Here is a 14,990-nt window from a genome sequence, read left to right as displayed (position 1 = left end):
ATTTTGCCTAGTTTCTGAACTTAATTACTTAAAGATTTTTTAAAACATTTATATCAAAATTTATTGTTATAATATGCGCTCCAAAAAAATCTTCTTTTTAAAATTGTAATTAAATATTTTTTAAGACTATTTTTTTTATTATTATTTATCCCTAAGATATTCTAGAGAAAAATTGGGAATTTAAAGATCTTTAAATATTTCAAGATTTGGCAATTTGATTTTTCAACTTTCTGATATTTTGGACATTAGAAAATTCAGCTTTCTCACATTTGTCCTTATAATGCCAGCCCATATGCATACGTATAAGCATATCCACACACATGCATGCACGTGCACATACCTATATATGTATGTGCTTGTGTGTATTTATGTATATATATATATATATATATATATATATATATATATATATATGTGTGTGTGTGTGTGTGTGTGTGTGTATGTATGTACAAAGGTATATATATGTGTATATATATGTACATATGTATGTGTTACTATATATACAAAATGGTTGAAGATTAGCATTACACTTGAAAAAACTCTTGGATTACCAACAAATTTGAAGCAAGCTGTTTTGATCCATACATATGTGTATGCATATATATATGCATATATATATATATATATATATATATATATATATATATATATATATATATATATATATATATATATATATATACATATGTATGTATATTCATATATATATATATATATATATATATATATATATATATACATACATATATATGTGTGTCTATATATTCACACTATAAATATATATATGTATATGTATAAATATATTTGTATGTGTGTGTATATATATATATATATATATATATATATATATATGTGTGTGTACATACATAAGTATATATATATACATATATATATATATATATATATATATATATATATATATATATATATATATATATATATATATATATATATATATATATATAAATATATATATATATATATATATATATATATATATGTATATATATATACCTATGTATGTACATATATATACATATATAATATTAAATAATAAGGGTGGCTTATTCGCAATTTTATAACCGAAAGGCAGAAATATATACGTCACTAAAGTGACTGAGGTCACTAGTCAGCACCAGTATTGCTAGAAATAAGAATTAAAATAACTCATGGCCACAAGAAGCATGGCTATGAGTTGTTTTAACTCTTATTTCTAGCAATACTGCTGCTGACTAGTGACCTCAGTCACTTTAGTGACATATGTGTGTATATATATAAATATATATATTTATACATGTAGGTTAAAAAATAAAATATAAAATTCCTAAAACTTTCTGTCACTTTAGGATAAACCATTCTTCAGAGAAATAGGAAAGATTTTGTGTCCTTAATCTGTGGATGTGTGAAAGTAACAAATTGCTAGTTTATGTGCATATTTAGGAGGGAAATAATTCAGTATTTGGGATCATTTTCAAGTTAGTATGTTTGTAAACACTCCAGTCAATAATGATATGCACATTTATACTTGTACATACTCGTAATTATAAATAGTGAAATCGGACCACCAGCTCACATATTCCCTGAAGCTTGCATGCACATATACTTACATAAGTACCCACTCTTACAAATGGTAGAGAGAATGTTTATGAATGGAACAGATAAGAGAAGTAAGGTGAGAGAATAAATGTTGATTCCATTTGTTTACAGCTGTTTCAGAATTTTGTTAGTTATATAATAGACATTGCATAACATTTGCACATTTATAAAATATATAAATATGCATGTGTCTGTACACCCATATATACATGTGTTCAAACAGATTAACAGACTAATCTTCAGAATGATTCATGGTAGTCCTGATGTTTTGGACTACCATGAATCATTCTTAAAATTAATCTGTTAGTTCTCTTGTTTATATGGGTGTACACATATATATTTATATGTATATTTTATATTACATGCAAATGTTGATGCAACATTTATTATATAACTAACAAGATTATGAAACTATTGCAAGCAAATGGAATAAACATCTATTCTCTCACCTCACTTCTCTTCTCTGTTCTATTCATGTATATTTACACATACATATCAGACCTCACAATTGTGAAAACAGATGGCCTAGTGATTAGGATATTACACTCACGATAGAGAGATCATGGTTTCAATTTCTTGACCAGGTGCTGTGTTGTGTTCTTGAGTAAAGTACTTCATCTCACGTTGCTCTGCGATGACTTCAACACCTGATGCATGGCACACTGTACACCTGTTCAGGCAATGTCATTTGTGCAGGTCATTTGGCAAAAAAGCTGAACACTCTTATGTCATCTTCGATGAGAAAGTTCATCATTACATACATACGCATATATACATATGTGTGTATGTATGCATATATAAGCTCATGCAAATACTTAAATGTGCATAGATATACGTACTTCTAAACATACCTGTAGCCTTTCATATCTATGTACACATTCAAAAATATACCCATGCGTGTTCACACCTGTATACATACGTTTATATAGCCAAATGCATTCAGTTATTCATGCAAATGAAATAATGATGTATTCATATCAAAATTTTCTGCTCACACATATTTATATACATCTACATACACCCATTGAGTTACATGCAAAAATATATCACCACAGCTGCACATCTTGGTACCGATATACATCCTTAAATACAGATGGGGTAAGGTGAAATTAAGAAGTAGAGAAGGAAAATATTCATTAAGTTCCATGGACGATGTATTTTGAGCAATGATAATGTATTGTGTGTGTGTGTGTGTGTGTGTGTGTGTGTGTGTGTGTGTGTGTGTGTGTGTGTGTGTGTGTGTGTGTGTGTGCATGTGTGTGTGTGTGTGTGCATGTGTGTGTGTGTGTGTGTGTGTGTGTGTGTGTGTGTGTGTGTGTGTGTGGTGTGTGTGTGCATGTATGTGTTTTCAGGACTATAATGCCCTGTAAACTGCAGAAACACTGGACACTTAGAGGTATCCAGCCACAGGTTGGTTGGAATGCAGTGGAGATGTTTCATAGATGCTCTTTGAATGAATCACCTAAATGTCACCCTGTGTCATCAGAGTTTTCATGTAATGCAGTATATAACATTGGCAGGCTAAAAGTTTTGAGTGATTAGGATTTAGAACAAGTAATTACACTCATACTACTGATGAGAAATATTCAACATACACATTTAAAGATACCTAGTTGGACATGGATTGAGACCATGAAGGTTTTAACTCCAATTTTGGTGAGATTTTGTAAAAAAGAAAAGGTATGGTGTGGTAAAGATAGAGGCAGTTAGAAAGTATAAATAGAAAGTTACAGACAAGTGTGTATTTCAAAAAAATATGATTGGGCACAAAGTGAGTATATCTGAATATAAGAGAGTGTATTATGAATGACGCTCATGAATGTGAACATTGTTATTGACTAAATTTGTAAACCCCAGTTATTCTCTCTACCTTACAGTGATAAGTAATTCTACTCTTTCTTCTCACTCTTATTCCTTCTCCACCTCCAATCACACTTTTTTCCAAATTTATATTTCTCCCTTTTCCACTGCTTCCCTCTCACAAGTTTGCAGAAACTAATCTTTCATTACTTTCATACTTCCATGAACTAAAGACACAAAAAACATTTTTCCTTTCTCCAAAGAATTCGGTTGAATACATCAGTAACTTACTTCAATAGCATATGAACATAAACACTTTGTAATTTACCTATACACATATAATTATATATTACATATGTTCATATGCATATATATCTACACAGATGTATATACATATGTGTGTATAAATACATACATTAAGCTTTGTTTGTGTGTATATAGACATAAAATATTTCCCTAAAGTAAATGCTCAAATGTTAATTATTTCTAGACTCTATAACTAGTTGTGTACATTCACTTACATATAAACATACAGACACACAAATAAACAGGCATGTGCAGAATAAAAGCTTTACATTAGATGTTATAAAAGTGTATTCAAAGAATTCATGCCATTGGCTCCTAAAGAAACTCTAGAACAGTGATGAAAAACCTAGGAATTATAAAATTTCAGCTATCTAGCAGGGGTGTGATAGATATCTCAACATCAACTGACTGACTGCATCTCATTGCCTTGCTGCAAGATCTAAAAGACAGGTTACTGATCCAACTTGTCTCTTTTCTTTAGAAAATAAAATTTAAATCTATACTACTAACAACATTCTGTTTCTTTCATTCCAATTAAAAGCAATATCTGCTAAAAACTAAAATCTTTGAAACTTTTATGAATGCATGGTTCTAACTAACCTCTATCATGGAAATCTCATTTCCTTAATATTGTTCAGCAAAGTATTTAATATTCCAATAATTACTAATCCTTTAAATATATATCTCAAACATTAAGTAGTGGTCCCAATGTTCGGAATGGTGCACTTGTTTCAGCTATCAAATGTTAGATTAGATCCCTTCATAAACTTACCTCCACTACATTGTGTTTTCTTTCTGTCTATTCAACATAAGCTATTTCTAAAATTTGTTTGCTTTATGTCAATTTGTGTTATAAATACGTAGCCATTATACTAGTGATTCTTCCTCCTACTACATATATTCATTTCCTACCACAGTTTCATCCTTTTGGAAAACTTCACCATTGTCATCTCCCACCATATTAATATCAGATAAATTATTTCAACCTCCAGACCTGGAATACACCGGATACTATAACTATTCTAATCTTCCACGCACTAGCAAATAAAAACAAAAAGTGTACTGAAAATATTTGCTTCTATTTAAAAACAATTTCATGTTTTAGCATTTCTAACTTACTGCTAGAATTGTGTCTTTGTTGTTATTATAATTAGCAAACTTTTAGTATTTGATTCCCATCAACTGTATTTCTTAATTCTCTATAATTTATTATATAGACAAAATCCTCTAGTGATATATTGTGAATCCAAACCTTGTGGAATGAAAGTTGTAGCTAGTTATCCGCTCCTGCACTTTATTTTTGTTACCACTCACAGCTCATACCTTAAGTGCAGCACTGTGTTAATCCCTCGTTTTTTGTTTCGTTTTGTGAATATGAGTGTATATGTGTGTACATGTGTGCGTGTGTGTGTGTGCATGTGCGTGTGCGCACATGTGTGCATGTGTGCATGTGTGCGTGTGGGTGTGTGCACATGCATATGAGAGAGAGAGAGATTGAGAAATTTGTTTTGTTAATTGAATCCTACTGAATATATATATTTTTTTACTTCTTGAAGAACTGGTTTATAACATTGGTTACAAAATTCATCATAATTTATAAAAGAATTAAAATATATCCATATTACAAATGAACTTCCTATATTTTTGTCTTGTATTATTATAATTATCATTGTTGTTGATGTCATTATTATTTGTTTTTATTATTACAATTCGTCTTTTATTAATTTTGATAGTTATTCTTATCATCATTACTATTATCATCATAACCTGGTTGCTATCATTAATTACTTTATATTGTTATTACCTTTATAGTTGTTTTTAATTGTACAAATAAGTGACATGTGTATGCTATGTCTATATTGTTTTACATGATGTTTTCTTTAGCAGTTATTTTATTCAATTATTTCAATATCTAATCTGAAAGTATGTAGTCAATAAAAAAGAAAATTCTCTATATCAAAATGAGTTATGATTACTTTAGCCAATTTTGATATCTTTTTTAACTATTGAAGTTTTTGTTGTAAAAAAAAGCTGTCATAATTCATCGTCTTCACCTTTTGAATTTATAAAAATATCATAGAGATAGTATTTGAATATGTTCAAATATTTTTTTAAACAACATATCTGAAAAATAATTTTCTTTCTTTTGATATATAAAAAAAAAATGAAGCAAATGGATACTTTTAGAGTTCATGGAACTTGCTCATCTCAGACATCTTGAAGATTTTGGTTGCAATTTTTTAATTTATTTTTTTTACAATAAAATGAATCAACAACTTTTAACATTTTTTTTATTCTTTGAACAACATTGGTTCCTGCTCTTCACCAGAACATTGCTTATGATTCTTCAAAGCAAGAATTGATTTTTACAATTTATCATTCATTTATTATTTGAAATGCATTTTCATTATGGGATATAGGGATTATAATTTTAAACTTTCAAACTTAGGTTCATTAAAATTTTGATATTTAAGATTTTAAGAAGAAAATATATATTCACCTCGTGTTCTATTTTTTGAGAACGGATACCTAAAAGAATATAACAATGAAATTTCAAAATTTATACGTACATTCAATATTAGTCTGTTAAATGACAATTATGATCACTAGTAGCATTCTTAGTTTTGAATAGTCCTTTTAGTAAAGGTATTCAAATATATTTATGTTAATTAAGTGTTTTATATTTCTAGAATATTTCCAATGAATGAATCTGCAAAATTCTTATCTGTTTCAATATCTATTTCTGTTACATATTAGTAATATTTATGTCATACAACGTTAGGCACTGTCAAATTCAATATCTATTTTGATTACATATTAGTGATAGATATGGCATGTAATTTTAGGTCCTGTCATTTGATATTAATAAATTTACATGAGAGATTTAGCAAGATACAATGTATGTAGAATACATTCTACCAAGTCATCATTATTTAGTGTTTTCAATAATTTAAGACAGACTTTAATTTTAAAGCAATTATATGCAATACTTCAAATCTATTACAAATCAATTATATTGACAGTTCAAATTCTAAATCATAGAAGATCGATGTGTTATCATTTACCATTTATTTCAAATCTTAAAAAAAATACTTAAGTTGAACTTAAATTAAAGAAGTGTATCTGTTTATGTTAATATACCTTGTGTAATATAATAATAGGTTTATAAAGTAAAGTATGAAGTCTAGAGAATGTAATACTTTCCTTTCTACCCTAAATTTTTTCTCCTCACTTTACGCATATTTTTCATTTCATTTTACCTATTATCAAAATTTTGACACAGCAAAACAAACAGAAAACACAAAATTAAAAGTTGCTTCTAAGTAGTATCCATATACAAGTAGACCAATGTTTATCATCCAGAACATTATAAGTAAACTACCATGTTTATTGAAGTGTTTATTAATTATACTTGCTTGAAAAATATCTGATATTAATTATGTATATTAAATATTTCTTGATTGAGGAACTAGATCTCATATACTATAAAGAGTAAAATAATCTCATTTTACAATTATATCAGAAATCCTAAACTGAATGATAATTTCTAACTCATCAAATTTTTCAAAGTATTATTTTGTGTCATGCAAAAACCTGGAATCCAGATATTAGCACTCTTAAAACTACCTAAAATTTATCTTTCGAGCTATTCCCTGTTTTCCTTCAAATTAATTTTGCAACACACACACACACACATATTTAAATAAAGTTCAAACATCTGTTTGAATTTAAATAGTTTATTTAATTAATAATCAAACCAATAAACTTTAAACATCTTAAAAGTTATACAATGGGTATCTAACAATGTAACAGAAAAAGGTAACTGATTTTGGATAAAGAATGAATTTTGCTAATATGAGAAACCAGAGTATGATACGAGTAAAGGGAATGTCACTCTGGGATTTTGTAAATTGTTTAACCTACTGTAATGGGAGCACTCAGAAAGAATGCTCTAAAATAGATTTTGGTAATATAGGCAGCTCAAATTACAACAATCAGTTATGTGCACAAATAAAAGTTTGTAATTTATGGTTTATGGAATATTTAGATAAAGCACTTACCTTTTGTGCATGTGTACCTAGCTGAAATTAATACACTGACACCAAAAATACTTAAAATAAGTGATGAATAATTGATAACGGATAGGTTGCTTAAATTTCTTTGTCAGCTGTCCAACCAAAGCCAACACAGAAATATAGAAGTAAAATTATGATGATAATGATGATAATATTAGAACTTAGTAAAATTAAAAGAAATCAGAAGGGATAGAATTTCTCCAAAAATCATTTACAGATCAAAAAAATCTATACAGAAAATAGCATAAAAAAGAGGAATTAGGAGGTTATAAAGAAGAAAAATAGACTAGTATATGACACCTGAATAATTCTATTGAATCCATTTGAGTTTGTTTAGCATTTCTTACATTGGGAACCTACAGAACCTATGTAGAGACCCAGATAAAAGCTAAACATTTTTAGTGTCAATTTATAACAAAAAAACTAAACAAAAATACATTAATAAATTTTTCTTTGTCAAGGACTTAACTTTTATATTTTAACTTAATATATATATATATATATATATATATATATATATATATATATATATATATATATATATATATATATGTATGTATGTATATGTATATATAATATATATATACATACATACACACACTCTGTTTATGATAAAATTCACTCTGAAGATTATATTAATATTTTATTGTTTTCTTTGTTTTTATAACCATTCCTCCAAACTTAGTTTACTAAAATATTTTATTAGTGACCTATAAATATATCTAGACTTACTTTCATTATCTTAAAAAATATTTATAAAATTGAGTTAATTTATTCACACTTTCTCCTGTAAATAACTGACATGTAAAAGAAATAGTTAACAGATATGAAATGTGTTAAGTAGTCTTTTCTGTATCAAATATTTAGGGCTGAAAAAATATAGTATACACAAAAAAAAACAGAACTTCAGTAAAAATGAATGTATCCATTCTTTTCCCCGAAGAATAATTTTTCCAGTTTCATTAGTGATTAAAACATTTCCATATACTTTCAGAATTATTGATATTTTTTAGTCTTACTATATATGAGACAATCTTTAGAAAATTTGTAGTTTTATGATGTATTTGAATAAGAATTTTTAGAAATTTCTTTAATTTTGCTGTTTTGTGTGTATGGCTGGGCTGGGAATTTTTAAACTGTCAACATTGTAATTATTATTTAGAACCAGTCTCTAATAGTTTCATGTTTTACTCTACCATTTAAGAAATATATTTTATGAAGACAACTCCCTATTATAATCTACACTGCAGAATTAAATTATTTTCTCAATATTAGTTTCTCATTGAAACACATTCATAAATACACACATTCTATGTTACTCTCTCTCTTTCTCTCTCTCCCTCTTTCTCTCTCCCTCTCTCTCTCTCCCTCTTTCTCTCTCTCCCTCTTTCTCTCTCTCCCTCTTTCTCTCTCTCCCTCTTCCTCTCTCTCTTTTTTTCTCTCTCTCTCTCTTCCTCTTCCTCTCTCTCTCTTCCCTCTTTTTCTCTTCCTGTATCTCACATACACAATTTACTATGTTTGGTACATAAATGTATTGTTCATACATGCATTCAAAGAAATATACAAATACACTGATACCAATATACTTGTACTAACAGTAAAGTCCATTACGCATTTATGTATAGAAGTTATGGAATTTGTGTAAGAAAATTCCACGAAGTATACAAGTAAAATATTTAGAGTTGAACTTGCTTGCACTAGCCTTTCACATATTTTTTTCACTAAACATTTTATTCAACCCACATTTTCTACTTGTTTACTTACAATTATCAGTGAAAGTATATATATTTATGATTAAAACATTTTATTATCAATCTAGAATTAGCTGCTTCCATACAAAGGTCAACAGTTAGCAAAATATAATCAGATTTCAGCTCTAATATCATCAGTGTGCAACATTTTCCAATGAAATTGTCTCCAGTGTTATACATCAATTCATATTGTCATAAGTGTCCGACATGCATGCATTATTCATTTGTTGCTCATGCGCATTTCAAATGGACTATCTCCCATCTAATTACATAGCTATATATTCATGTGTATATGCATAATAAGTTATATACAATTATGTATTTAAATATATATACTTTGTAGTGTATATATTTATATATATATTTAATATAATTTACTAATACATGCACATATGTATATATACATATATGTAAATACATATAAACCATATATTCATATCTAATTATCCTTTTGTTTTGCATTTGGATGCCTTATCTTTTTTCTATCTGTGTGTCTATCATTTCCTTTTTGCATATGAATGCGATTATTTTTCAAGTTCTGTTTGGCAGTATGTTGACCATTTATATAGACCTTGAATTCATTTCTTTCTAAACACTCCTCACTGTCATTTGACAAATCTTTCTCGCAGGCTTTCACTCTCTTTCTAGTTTACTTTCTATCTCTTTCTTTCTTTATCTTTATTTATGTGTGTATGCATATTCACACATACACACACATGCATACACACACTCACAGATACACATATAAACACTTTTCTGTCATTGACATTGTTTCTGACATTGTTACTGACTCTTTCTTCAAACTCTTTAAAACTCTAGCTCTTTCTCCTCTTCTGTAACTGTATGCACACATTTATAAAATCACCTGTATTTGATTTTACTGCACAGCTTGCGAAGGATAGAGGGTTGTTCGTTGTAAGTAACTACAAACTAAGTGGCATGTGAATGATAAACAATAAGCATGAATTGCAAATGCTAGCTAGACATTGGGAAATTGTTCTTGTTATATACATATATCCTTTCAATATTTTACTCCTTTATCTGTCTTCTGTGTATGTGCATATCTTTCTGCCTGGAATACTGACATGCCCAGCTGTTATGTTAGTCAGCAGTGGCTGCTTGTGTGCAATCCTGTAATATGATTGGTTGTTTGTTAGGCTCATGTTTGTGCTAGTTTTTGATCTGACTTCATTTTATATTTGGGACATGCATATCTATATATCAATATATATCTTTTTTTTCCTGCCTTGTTAATTATGCATGCTTGACAGGTACAGATTTGGTTTGATTAAGGAATAACATATAATAATACACCAGGCCCTTTGATATCACTGACAGACAATAAAAAAATTGTTCACACATACATACAACACATATATACATGCATATATATATGAATACAAACGTAAAACAACTCTCTTTTTTATATCTAACAAATGTTATTAACATACAGATATATATATATATACATATATATATATATATATATATATATATATATATATATATATATATATACACACATATAAAGAAACCTAAGCAGTATATAAGGAAATAATTCAATGAATTCTGTATACATCTAATAGAGATTTCACATAAAAACTATGTATAGTGTAGAAATACTGGTCGGAGTTGTCTTGAAATCTGTAAGACTAATTGTCATTTAGATATGCTATTTTAGATATTTGACCTTTTAGTCAGTGTTGTACAAGCTGCAGAATTCCAACAATGTAATTAGACATAACTTGAAAATATATGAGATATCAACAGTTGCATTTGAATAAGTATGAAGTATGTTACTTATATCGGTAAGTATAGGTAAAACCTATGTGATATCAATAGGAATTAAAAGAGAAATGCAAAATAGCAACAATGACTGTGTGGAATGCCAACAATCATTGGGTACCAAGCCAGCTTTCAAAGATATCTTAGATAATATATATAAATATGATACAATATTTCTTCATGTTTCATTTTCAAATCCTATAGAAAAACTTTCAGATTCATAACATCACTTCATCTTTTCAAAAGGTGCTATTTCCTATCTTATACAGAGACCTAAATGTATGCAGAAACACACTAATACACACATACTGCAATGTGATAATAAAAAATTACGAGTTTTATCTTTCTTTGATTACATTTATTTTACCTTTTTATATAAAATTAAAATATATTGTTTGAAATTTAAGGAAGCCATTAGTACTGTCACAAACTAAGCATTTGTGATTTCGGCATTGCCAGCAAAAGTTATCTTTTAGTACACAGTTAGCTTGCAGTGAACTTACACCTGAAAGTTGAATAAATGTTTTCTGTTTCTTGCTAGAAGAATCAAACTATCTATCTATCTGTGTTCTTTATGGAGATGTAAAATCTAAAGACTGATATAATCATAGTACTAAGGAGAAAAGATTTCAATCACAACCAGGGTTACGTGAAGTAGAATACCACAGATGATATCAGCAAGAAAGAAAGGTGAAAACAACTCAGAATAGAGGTCATCAGTATGTGAATGTGCACATAAGTAAAATAAATAAATTATATTCCTTTTACTCAAGTCATAGCCTTTTATAAAATAAAAACTTCTCATGGATGTTATATAAAATGATGTAACACATATATATATATATATATGATAGTGTATGTGCTTATCATTATTCATACTCATACAAATACACACACTTAGAAAAAGTGATGAATGTATTTGTATGTATATATGTACTATATATATGCATTTTCACAAGTGTTGTGAATATATATGTACATTGGATAGATTTCACTTTTGTAACTATTTTTTCAGTAATTATGAAAATTGTATTTTAAGTGAAATTTTAATGGTTTAATAGTTCTTCCCTCTTTCTCATTGTTTCTGTCTTTCTTTTGTTCATTTTATTACGTCCATTACTTTTTTTTTGATTGTTTAAACCCTATCTTACTGCTTAAGAACCATGCTCTATGAATAGAACATATTGGAATTTGGGTTGGGTAAGACATGCAGAATTATTCACCTTCAATACAGTATTTGTGACAAGATTTGAATACATGAAGATAAGCACCTAAAATCACAAATGTTGTTATTTCTTATTTTCAACTAGTAATGACATAGTTTCATTCTATGTTTAAGCTGTCATTTTGTACTAATATGAAACACTGATAATTTTAATCCCATTCAGCATTAATATATAAGAAAATATTTTCAACAATACACATAGTGATCGGATTATTAATACTTTTCTCCATTTTATAATATTCTTCTCCATGATCTCTCCTAAAGAGTGACACTTTAATCTTTACACTTCATACTAATTAGATTCCAATGGACACAGGAAGATAAATAAATAAAAAAAATATTGGCTCCAAATTATTGGAAGCATTGTTAGTAGCTGAACTATATCAGATTTCAAAAGGAAATGTAAAATCTTTCTTTCCAGTGACTCAGAATATTTTTTCCTAAACCTGCGATAACGCATTCTTAACAGCTCATGTAGCTAAAAAGTTTTCTGGTCTTTTTCTTAGATATCAAATGAACTGAATACTGGTTTATATGGTTATTGCACATATCACTAAGACAAAAATATTTTTACAACCCAATCATAACAATTATGAATATTTACTCATCATTGTTTTACTCTCTAAAATATTTTAATTAGGTTGTAAATTAGTTACCACAGTAAGAAATGTAGTAAAAGTCATATCTTTCAGTCGGTTGTGATTGTCATCATTATTATTCTTGATCTTCTTTTTCATCCCTATCAATTCTTTTAAGTTATCTAAAATCTTATCAATTCTCTGCTTTTGTGTGTATATGGATATAGATAGGGTGGTTGACTGAAATATAAGTACAAACAAGTAGACAGAAAGGAAAGGTGAGCAGAGAATATGATTTAATTTCAGTAATTTGTATTATCATCACGATCATTATTTTCTGACTCTGTTTGTCCCCATCCTTCTCTCTCTCTCTCTCTCTCTCTCTCTCTCTCTCTCTCTCTCTCTCTCTCTCTCTCTCTCTCTTTCTCTTTCTCTCTCTCTCTCTTTCTCTCACTATATATACATGTGTGCATGTGTGTGTGTGTGTGTCCCTATTCCTTGTCTTCTGTCAGATACATAGAACAGAGTGTGTTTAGTGCTTGAAGTACAGTTTGTGCGACAGTGGCAATGAAAGGATATTCAGCCAAGAGGCAAAACACATTATCAGTTCAACCATTGAAACACCTCCAGTATATAATTCAAATATGAAACATGTGACACATCTATATGTTAAAATATCTTGAATCTTAGCAGATGAAATTATGAAAATATTTTACTTGAATTTTCTATCAATAATCTACAATTTTTTTTCATTAAACCAAACATATATTCTATGTTTTGATATATACAGATTTCTTTAACATTTTCACTGGCTCACCTCTGTATTTAGTCCATATTCTGAGGTATTCAATACCATTTTTCTTTTGTATAAAAGATGAACCAATACATACCTGGTTAAAATTTTTATTTAAGCATTTTTTTGAATATCAACAAATAGTGTTCACTGTAAAAATAGTGTTCACTGTAAAAATAGTGTTCACTGTAAAAATAGTGTTCACTGTAAAAATGTATGCAAGCATTCCTTTTTAATTATTCTTTTTTAAGCAAAAAATGAACCAGGTAAATAAATACACTAAAGTTGAATTTCATAACTAACATGTATTTTGTTTCATAGGATTAAATACCAATTCAGTTCTTTCATTATTTATCTGTGCTTCTCAGAAAATGAAGTACATTATTTGGGTTCAATTTCCAATTTAAATTATTCCACTTATCACACTTTGTGATAGAACAGCATGTCATGACTAATTAAGAAGTCATTTCATGCTAAAGTTTTCATAGCCAAGTAGATATTTATTTACTTGTTATATTTTTGATTCATTTTGATGTTTAGGGAGGATTTAATTTGACTACTTTACAAAATTACATATTTATTTAATATTAATATTCCTTACTAATAAGGATAAACAGTAAGTACTGCATCAGTCTAAATTATTTACAGTATGTAATTTGGTGTAATGAAACCCTGCTTAAGCTGACTTTGCCTTTCATTTCACTAGAGTCTCTAAAATAAGTATTAGTCAAATGTAAAATGAAAAAGTCAATTTAATCACTACAATCTAGTAATAAAATGAATTAATTCTTATTAGTTCAAAACTTTATTCATTTATTATTATTGATTTCAAGAAATCTACTAAAATCACATACAAATACATTTTGTAAAATAATTATAATAGGAAATTAGTGCTGTTGAAAAATCATAAAAAACACAGTATTTTTATTAAAAACCTTTCTTATTTTCTTTTCCATATGAAGATTTTAGTGTTATTCTCCATTGAATAACTGTTAATCAGTAGAATTCAGAACTAGCATTTATGTTAGCAGGAGTTAACACTTAATTCCATCCACAATACAATTACTGATAGCTTCTTCT

General features: G+C 28.1%; 1 protein-coding gene across 25 annotated transcripts in view; it reads left to right on the top strand.

Moving 5' to 3' along the window:
* Positions 1 to 14,990, top strand: part of LOC106880165 (neurexin 1) — a 358,761-nt gene that overhangs the window by 147,493 nt on the left and 196,278 nt on the right. For 15 of the 25 annotated variants that reach the window (XM_089351551.1, XM_089351542.1, XM_089351549.1 and 12 more), the window contains exon 6: positions 10,418 to 10,444. The exons of the other annotated variants lie outside the window; for them this stretch is intronic. In XM_089351551.1, coding sequence (XP_089207677.1) covers positions 10,418 to 10,444 — 27 coding nt within the window. The remainder of the gene's footprint in view (positions 1 to 10,417; positions 10,445 to 14,990) is intronic. 25 annotated transcript variants of the gene reach the window in all.

This window comes from Octopus bimaculoides, chromosome 4 (assembly GCF_046866305.1).
Source record: "Octopus bimaculoides isolate indiv1 chromosome 4, ASM4686630v1, whole genome shotgun sequence".
Classification (NCBI taxonomy): Eukaryota; Metazoa; Mollusca; class Cephalopoda; order Octopoda; family Octopodidae; genus Octopus; species Octopus bimaculoides.
Note: the sequence above shows the minus strand (reverse complement) of the source record. Positions and strands in the feature narration are given on the sequence as shown.